This window comes from Frankliniella occidentalis, unplaced genomic scaffold, assembly GCF_000697945.3.
Source record: "Frankliniella occidentalis isolate FOCC.00 unplaced genomic scaffold, Focc_3.1 Scaffold297, whole genome shotgun sequence".
NCBI lineage: Eukaryota > Metazoa > Arthropoda > Insecta > Thysanoptera > Thripidae > Frankliniella > Frankliniella occidentalis.
The window spans coordinates 260,715-270,352 of NW_026267423.1; the positions used below are offsets into that span (position 1 = coordinate 260,715).

The 9,638-nt window shown below is 50.1% G+C and overlaps 1 protein-coding gene across 10 annotated transcripts in view; it reads left to right on the forward strand.

Moving 5' to 3' along the window:
• Positions 1-9,638, forward strand: part of LOC127750961 (CAP-Gly domain-containing linker protein 2-like) — a 27,543-nt gene that overhangs the window by 9,574 nt on the left and 8,331 nt on the right. For 2 of the 10 annotated variants that reach the window (XM_052273757.1, XM_052273759.1), the window contains exon 1: positions 5,783-5,911. The exons of 7 other annotated variants lie outside the window; for them this stretch is intronic. In XM_052273757.1, the coding sequence (XP_052129717.1) occupies positions 5,872-5,911 (40 nt within the window). In that variant the 5' untranslated portion in view covers positions 5,783-5,871. Of the gene's footprint in view, positions 1-5,749; positions 5,912-9,638 lie in introns of those variants that run through there. One more of the 10 variants, XM_052273758.1, reaches the window with a different exon arrangement.

Here is a 9,638-nt window from a genome sequence, read left to right on the forward strand (position 1 = left end):
GAATTGCTTTGCAAAATTCAAAGATCCAGCTGAAGAATACTCTGGAAAGTCAAGTCATGACACTTGAGTTTCCAGAGTATGAAATTTGTACATTTTGCCGAATTTTGTGAGCCGAAAATTCGCGTTTGTTTACGAAATTTAATTGTAACTTTACAAAAATTGCCACTTAACAAATATTTTTGTAATTTTTTTTTTACGAAGCATTTCCTAACATTTTTTCCCTGGAAAATCACGGAAACATTTTACAGTGATCTTCATATTCTCTTCGTTTACTTCGCTCTCTTTTTTTCTTCTTCGCCTTTATCTCTCCTCCGCGGGCTATGTCAATGGCGTTCTTCTTAAGATCCATAAGAATAAGACCGGGTCTTGAGATTCTAGAAACTTTCTTTTTAACCATGCGTAGCGTTGATTGTGGACCGATCCTACTTTGGATTCAGGGGACGGTGACATTCGCCCAGCAGGGCGGTACATACATATAATGTCGAGGTGTGGGCCACCAGACAGGCCTCCGCGGAGTGTCTGTCCGTCAGTCTGTCTGTCCGTCCGTCCGTCCGTCCTCTTGCTCGTGCCTCTGGTGACGCTGTGATGACAGAGGTGGCGCGCTGGTCAGCGGTGCCGAACAATGCGGGGCGGTGGCCATCATTCATCGCCTCGTTCAGCGTAGCAAGGTCCATTTCAAAATAATAAGGACACGTTTATTTACTAATTTATTATTTTTTGTCTTAAAATACATACATTGTACATTTTTTTGTCTTGTATGTAATTTGAATTTAGATAAACTGTCGTGACCATGGCGTCATGGCTCCGTGATCATGATGCATTGTGTACGGAGTGGAGATGTCCCACGCCTCGTCGTTATGGTCCATCGGAAGTTTGGGCATCGACTGTCTGTCTATCTGTCTGTCTATCTGTCTGTTCGTCTGTCTGTGTGTCTGTCGATAGCAGTTTTCTACAAGATATTTGCTTTTGACGCGTATCGTACGGTATCGTAAGTGCAAACGAAAAATGATGTTTGAAGGTATCTTTAAATTTAATACCATCCGTCCATCCATCCATCCATCTGTCTGTCTGTCTGTCTGTCTGTCTGTCTGTCCGTCCATCCATCCATCCGTTCATCCATTTTTATAGTAATTATGTGTATGTAATGTTTCTCCTTATCGTATATCCTTTTCTTAAATTTTGAAAGCAATCGAAAAACAAAGAATAAATCATGACAGTGCTCGTGCTCGTGCATGGCTGGGGGAAGCAGTGATGACTCTCAAGGCAAAAAAAAAAGACAAATAATACGATGCGTGGTCCAGTCGAGCCCACGGCGGGGGCGGGCCAGCATCTTCATTCAAAGTGGGCCCGAGTAATAGACATGGAGTCGCCTGTTATCGCACTTTTTTCCGGGCTGAGCCGTTTATAGTCGCCGCGCCTCTGGTCCCCGTGGTGACCTGAAGGCCCGAGCGGTTCGCGGGCGTCCACTCCCGCCGCCCAAAGCACCAGCACTTATTTTTATTATTCTGTACATATTTTTTAAAAGCGCGGACACCTGCTCTACGTTTCTATCCTGTTCCATGAGACTTTACGCTCTTTTGTCTGAGAATTTGCACCGCGTTTTATTTATACAGTAGTATAGTCCTTTCGTGAATTTTAAATGCCGTTCCCAATGATTCCTGTAAGATGCGCTCTGCAAATCAAAACCGTATAACGAGATAACAAGACTAAACTCTTGCAGTTTAAACTTTAAAACTAAGTAGTTATTCCTTTAGTTTCAGCTGCTTAACTGCATAGGGCTTGTTCGACAATTCAAACTGTATACATTTTCAGGTTTGCAGTATAAACTGTAGAATTTTTTAGCTTCGCAGTTTAAACTGTCATCTTGTTATACACGTAAATTTGCAGAGTGTGTTTTTTAGCCCATAGGCCAAAGCAACAATAACAATAATCAACAATCGCGAGTCCCGCGACGACCGCCGAGATCTGATTTACCTGATCTGTATTTATCCTCTCTGCGCGACTCGAAATGAGTGTGATTACACACCGGACCGAACACCGTTTGGGTGTGACAGACGCAGACGGCGTTATCTTTTGTGTTGCGAGTCCCATACAGCCGGACCGAGCCGCCGGACCCGCCCCACAGAAACTTTACGACCGGCCGACGGAAAAAAGAAATAGAACTGGCGGCGGCGTGACAATGCCCAGGCCCAGCAACATTAGCCACGCTGATGCGGCGAGAAGTTTTTATTAATTTTTCGCTGATGGAACACGTCTATCCTTAGAACTGGATTTGGCGAGGGATTTGGCGTAGCGGAAACAAGTTTGTTTCTATCTCTTTCTCCCTTTCTCCCCTCTCTTCCACTGTAAATAGGTTGGCGTCTGATGACGCCAAATTCTGGCGTCTTTGGACGCCAAATTTTGGCGTCTTTGGACGCCAAATTTTGGCGTCTTTGGACGCCAAATTTTGGCATCTTTGGACGCCAAATTTTGGCGTCCTATGACACCAAATCGTAAAAGACGCCAACCCATTTACAGTGTACTCTCTCTAGTTCAAAGTGACTATGTATATTATTCGAAACAACTTGCTCTAAAAACTAAGTAATGTATGCTCTGGTGGTTGGGTTACACGCTTGTTAGAGTGCTTGCCAGTTGAAGTCAGTGTCCCCGAGCTCCGCGCGCGCTGCGAGTCTCTTTTGCACAGCGGCGGCGCGGCGCGCGCAGCTCGTTTTGAAAAGAAGGAGCGCAAGTACTTTGGCGTGTTGAGCTCATGTGCGTTTGTATACATATTCAGAGAAGTTTGGAGCACGCCCCGTGACGTCATGTTGCACAATACGTACACGGGGCGGGGTGGGACGATGACGGGCGGGGAGGGTGTGGCAGCAGGGCGGTCTTGAACTTGACCGCGAGATTCGCGCGACACGCTGGAGCACGTGTCCGAGTCGAGACGGACGCATATTGCGTAAAATATCGCCCCGCCTGGAATTCAAACTCCACGTGTCAAGGGTGTAGATCGTTTCGGAAGAATAGTTGCAACTGCACATTTCAAAACTTTTGTTCGTCAAAGAAAATTTATTTGATTCGCAGAGAGTTATTTTACGACGTGAGTTTGAAACTTAACAAACACTCGTCATTGAAAATGTTGTGACACGACGAACGAGCAAAGGGGCGTCGTGGCGCCTTCTAGTTTCCTTATTGTGCTCCATAGAGGTGCGCGCGCGACATCTGCCAAATTAGGTTCTCTCACAGGATTTTTCCGTTTTATTTTTTGGTCGCGTGACTTTACTCTTTTGTCGCCGCATAGTGAGTGCGTTTTACAGTCGTGCGGGCGCGGCCGCGGCCACAACAGCGCGGCCCCATATACAGCGAGGGTGGCAATAAATTATCGCGGTTCAGGCGGATCGTGTTTTGCCCATTCGCGGACCGCCCCAGACAGACTGGCCGTCCCGTCAGCGGACGTGTAATTTGTCCGAGCTTACACTTGTGTTACACACGCTCGTACGCGCGCGCGCGCGTGTGTGTGTGTGTGCAACGGATCGGTCGCGAATCAAGGCTCTGGATCTCGCTTCCTCGTATTGTCTTACCTCGTGCCGTGTGCCGGGGGGAACGTCTTAATTTTCTGTCTTCTGCGGACACTGCCGACGCTGCCACTGCTGCCACGGTGTTCCACATTTTTTCTCCTCTTTTCCATGAACAACTCAATTATTTGTTTCAAGCCGCATTAAAATCATTCGCGTTTATTATTTTTGATTGCCGAACGACCTACGACCAATTTTAGATGAATGGAAAATTGGCACCTGTGTATATGTGCGTGAAAACATGGAACCAAACGGGGGGAAAAAAGTTACATTATTGTATAAAAGACTCTACAAATTAACAATGTTTTAAACTCTAAATTTTTAACACAGCAAAAAATTGTTAATTTTTTTATGGCATATAAACAGTTATACGCTGTAATTCGTCTATTTTTATACTAGTGCGGGTGTAGGCCGGCCTTTTTTTTACAGTATACCCGATGAACTCTACGCGACATTTAAATGCTCACGTATGTGTGGTGCCGCGCCGCTGCACCGCTGCACCGCGCTGCACTGCAGACTCATATTGCAACTTCCTTTGAGTCATTAGTCAAAGCGGGTCGCGCTGGCCGGGCGGCGGGGCATCCCGTGTGGGTAGCACGGGCCAGCGCGCCGACGCCCGCCACGGCGATTTTTCTAATCGCTGTACCGCGAAAAAAGACGCGAAACGAACCACCATTACGACGCTGACCGCAGCATTAACAAATAAATGGATCGCTGCCGGGAGAGCACTCGCGTTATAACAATATGTCTAATTTTTTTTAGGCAAAAGAGAAAATTTGGAAATTTCCGCAATATGCGAGGAAAAGTCCTAGGTTTCAAGGAAGTCCCCTTAAAACAAAATGTGAGAATGCCTCCAATTTACAGGGGATCTCCTCTCAAAGTCTGAGGAGCTTCCCTAAAATTATGTGGGAGCTGCTCAAAAATTTCTGTTTTTCTCTCAAAAAGATATCAGACTTATCAGACATTGTTTTTACAGTGCTCTGCGCCGCGCTCTCACGCGCGATCCGGGGGATGACGTGTCGCGCCTCTCAAAGTGACCCGCAAACTGTTTCAAATCGAGCGAGGATTTATTGCCGCCGCCCCACACGAGATTGTGTCACGGATGTGCGGGCGGGGACTAGTGTCCGGACTCCGCCGCGCCGCGCGTTCAAACACCGGAGGCTCTCTGCGAGCTTTACCCAGAGCGGTTTATGATTCACCAGGCTATCAGTGCGGGCGCCGCGGGGAAAACAAACAAGTTAGTCTGTTCGGGAGAACACCAGAGGAGGGAAGTGTTATTGAGAGAAATGTGAACCACACACTGCGTTTGGCGACAGAAACGCGAGGAATACACGAAAAATCAGTATATCTCATTTTAATTTCTTTCGACGCGCTGTTCTTTTCCAAAACAGCTACGGAGTCCCCCCCGCCGCGGCTAAGTCACACTCGTTGTGCTTCGCGACTGCCCCCCCCCCCCTCCCTCCTTATTCTCCCTCTTTTTCCCGCCTGTCGACCCACGCCTATCTTATTTTTTGCTCATCGAACCCGTTGACATTTTTTCATCCCAGACGCGACTGACTGACTGGCGCATCTTCACTCAAAATTTAAAATAAAAGCAGAGCAACTCAGTTTTACAATTTGGGTTTTACCCGGTTTGACCTAATTAGTCGAGAATTAGGGACAAAATTGCAGAATAAACGTGTTCATGAAACTCGACGAGATCAATGTCTAATTTTTTTGAGGAAAATTTCGGGCAACTTCCATCATTTGAGTGTGAGTTCGGGCCCTCAAGTCTACTCAAAAAACGTTGGAGATGTTCTTAAAATTTCGGGAGTTTTCTTCAAACTTTGGGAGTTCCTCAAAGTTTTTCCCCTTTTCGCAGACATTGTCGGTTATTGTTTTTACCGCGCAATGGTTCCTTAACACGTTGAGTTGACCGTGGCGCGTGGCGTCAAAGGGGGGCGGACAGGCGGTCCAGAAGGAAGCGTGCAGTTTTGTGGCGCCAAGACATTAGAGCGAGTGCAAGTGGCATGGCAACGCACTACTAGTGTTTGGCTCTGCTCTTGGCCGCAGCCGTCCGTCCGTCTGTCCGCGGCGCGGCGCGCCCACCGCGACGTCATGACTCGTTTAGCGCCGCCCACCCGTCTGCGGTGCGCGGCGCCCGCCCGCCCGGGCCCGGCTCGGCTCGGTCCGGCGGCTCATCTTCTGCGGCTGTTCGGGCCCGGCGTGGCCGCGGGGCGAGCCCGGCTGTAGCCCGGCGTATGTTGTGTTGTGGCGCCCCTGACCCGCCAGTGGTCGTCCAGCCGTCGCCCCGCTCGTACGCACTACTCCCGCCATGTGGAAGCCGTCCAGGACGAGGGTCGTCACTTTCCGCGGTGAGGACCTCTCCGCCGCCACCACCACCGCCACCGTCACCGCAACCATGCTCCGTCCCAGCCCAGCGCACTGCTTGTGGCGCTGCACGTCCAGGATTTTAATTTTCAACAATTTAAAATGATATTTTTAATGTTAGAAAAAATTGGGGGGCAGATTTATATTTTTTTTCTAAACACGTCAAAATTAATAACATTTTTTCTGGAAAATTTTAAAATTTTGCAATGTTCTCCTGGGATCGTCACGATTTTTTTTCTGGAAAATTCCCAGGTTGCCGGCCGGCTTAAGGCTGCTGCGTGATGCGCGTGGGTTGTTGTTTTTTGGTGGCCGCGTTCTGATCCGCTGCCAACTGAATTTCCCATCCCCGAGGGCTTGATTGCAGCGCAGGCGACGTGCCAGCAACAACATTCATTAAAATAGTCACCATCATCATCACGGAGGGAACTTACACAAATTACTAAATTTGAGAGGCTTGATAAATTTTGCCTTAGCTTGCGTTTTGTCTTGTTTGCTGGGAAAGGCTTGTAAAGGCGAAGACCCGCACTTATCGAGAGGGCTCATGAAAAAAAAATATCGGTAACCCACAATTAAGAGTTGTACGACGCACTTGTTAAAAGATCGTCCAGAAAGAACGTCCGTTATTCTCTCGTTTTTATTTGGCGCCGGGAGTGGCTAGCGCCTGCGGATATCAGGGTAGGCCACACTGCAGTGCACGCCTGCACTGCAAGCAAGATGTTGCCTACCCTTCAGGCGTTAAGAGAGCTGGCATAGACTTAACTTTGCAGCTATCGTACAACACGGCGAATGACGGGCGTGCCTTCTGGATGACTCCTCAAGTACGTGGCTCCATATTTTAACTATGTTTTCTCTCTCTCGAGTTTGATGTCGTTTGTCCGTGTATGATGGGTCTCTAGTTCCGGAGTGCACCGGCTCGCGCTGCCGGCCGCCTCGCCGCACGCCTCCTCCTCCTCCGCCGCTCCGCCACGCTCCGCCACACGCTCTGCCCGGGCAGGCTCTCTGCCCCTGACAACCCCAAACTGGGCGTTTTCTCGTTTCACGCATCCTCGCTGAGCAGCGGTGACGAGTGGCTCGCGCGCCATTCGGAACCAATCGGAACACAACTTCCTCTCTGGACGCGCCTGCTGCACCGCGCTGTAAATCACACTGCGCACGGTTATTATTTGTGCATAGTAAACATCCATCAGTGCTTATTGCTCGCCTTATTGCCATCTGCTTCGCAGCGAGACTGCACTTCTTGGATGCACGGTAAAAACAAAGCCCTTGGATTCTCAGGAGTTTTCCGCGCATTTTCCAGGGGAATTGGAAAGCTCCAGCAGGGGATGCCGTGGAAACGTGCATTTTCCCCAGGGGATGTCCTGGGTTTCCCAGGGGATGTCCTGGGTTAACCCAGGGGATGTCCTGGGTTAACCCGAGGGATGTCCTGGGTTAACCCAGGAGATGTCCTGAGTTAACCCTTCAAAGAGGCAGTGTGGATAGCACCTTCTGTTTTCCAGTGTTGGTCTCGGCCTGTGTCGGCCCCCTTCTTATGGCTCGTCGCGTCGTATCGGTAGATGGATTGGTGCCTGCACAGGGCTTTGGTCGCGCGCGAGCCTCGCGGCGTCTTGTGTGTGGCTCCCGCCGCCGCCTTTAATTTGATTTTTTGCAGTGTCCCCCGCGGGCGTAGCTCTGCCGCCGTGGTCACGCTCGCTATACGACCCATTGTGCGCTCAGAGGACGAATTAGTTCTGTCAAGTGTGAGTCGCGGCTCTCGCTGCCGCAGGCCCATCTTCCCATCATGTTTTACTCGATAACCATCGCGCCTGCTTAATTTTTTGCACGGTATCATCTCTGTTCTTTTTCCCATGTGGCACTCCTTGTGTAGGAAACGCCAGTCCACGCAATTATTATAATTTTAGGATTCTGTAGAAACAAAAATGAGCTTTTCGACGTGCTATTATTGCTTAAAAATGAAATATCAAGGGGGTAATGTTTATGAGCACAGGATATCGTTGATTTGCAATTTGGTTGTCCGAACCACAGACAAAGCTCCAGTTCGGCGGGTGTGTGTTGTTTGCCTATCGTCTGTACGTAACTATACGACTGTACGTCATATGGCTCTCTTGCGCATTGCGGGGGAGGGGAAGGCAGGGGTCATCTAGCAATCACATATTACATTGTCGTTGCTTATAGGAAGTCTCGCCCCCATGGGCCGTGGGCGTGGGGTCGAGCTGGGCCTATGGGTGTGCGATGTGGGCCATAGCGTAAGAATTAATTTGCAGGTGTCATCTGATAAGCAGAACGCGCGAAGGTGCGTCTGATAAATGTTCGCTCGTCGATTCGTGCGGCGGATATTTCGCGGACAGATTCTTGCTTTGCTGATCCTAGAGAAGATGAGTCCCCCCGTTGTTGTCGTGATGTTTGAGCTTATCGCGGGGCTGTCAGTTCGACAGAAAGGAGGCGACGGCGGCGCTATGTGCCGCCGATCGCCCGGACCATCTCTAAGTCGGCGAGATATTTGCGATTGAAATTTGGCTCACCCACGTTAACCTTGTGGCGGCCAGAAACGGGCGGGTGTGGGGAAGCGGTAAGGAGGAGGTGGGGCCGATAGTGTGCCGATGGCCCGCGTGTGTGTGTGTGTGTGAGAGAGAGAGAGAGAGAGAGAGAGAGAGAGAGAGAGAGAGAGAGAGAGAGAGAGAGAGAGCGGTCGTTGTGCGCCAGAGCGAGAGAGACGACGCGTTGTTGTCGTGTCGTGCGCGACATATTATTCGGAGTGGTTGCCTTCCGAATCGTAGAAATCCTTGGTCCGGGCGGCTAAGCGCGCTCGTTCCGCTTCCCGTCGACGACGACGTGATGGTGTGGAGTCTGCGCGTCGTGTTGTTGATTCCGAACGGGAGGCGGACACAGGGAGACCCTTGTGCTCTCTGCTGGAGATACGTTTGCATGGAGCTCGCGCCCGATTGACGCGGACAAATGGCCGCGGTGCGCGTCCCCCGTGTATATCGGCCCCATATGCCTTGCCGCCGCCACCTTTACAACCAACGACTCGATCGCAAGGTCGGCATAACAACAACCTTTCGCTCGCGCTGATTGCGATGGATTCCTCGCGACCTTACATGACCCAATTAATTTAGCAATTTCCTGACTGTCGAGACGCAGCAGGATGGGAGCGCGCGGCGCCACCATCGCCGCCGGCCGTGTGTTGTACACGATCTGTCCGCCCCGCCTCAACTCGACTGGCGTGCGCAGGCAAATCAAACTATTGCAGGCGGAGGTTTATTTTATTTTATTTTTTATTACTCAGTGACCGGCGCGCTTAAATTTGCTACGTTTAAATCACGCATTTGTTTTTGCTTTTCCCTCGAGATCTTGCAGATTGCCACCCTCGTGTTTTCAGTTTTTACCGTGTGACTTTCTGTCGAGCACTTTGCGGTGCTCGAGTGTCAACCACTTGTTGACTCTCTTGACATCCACGCGGAAGGCGCGAGCTCTGCTATGGCTATCACTTAATCTCCATTCCCGTGTTTGGCGAAAGGTTGGCGGCATGCGGTGGCAATAATTAGTATTCTCTCCTAATAAGCGCATGTTCATCAGAAAAGAATTAGCCTCTCGTTGGTCCCCAAGCCAAGGCCGCCGCGGTGTACCTTTTCGAGGCGCTAATGTGCTCTGCTGCTCCCGGCTGCTGGCGCGGAGCTGTTAGTTCCAATACTATGTAACTTTTAGTTGGGGGGG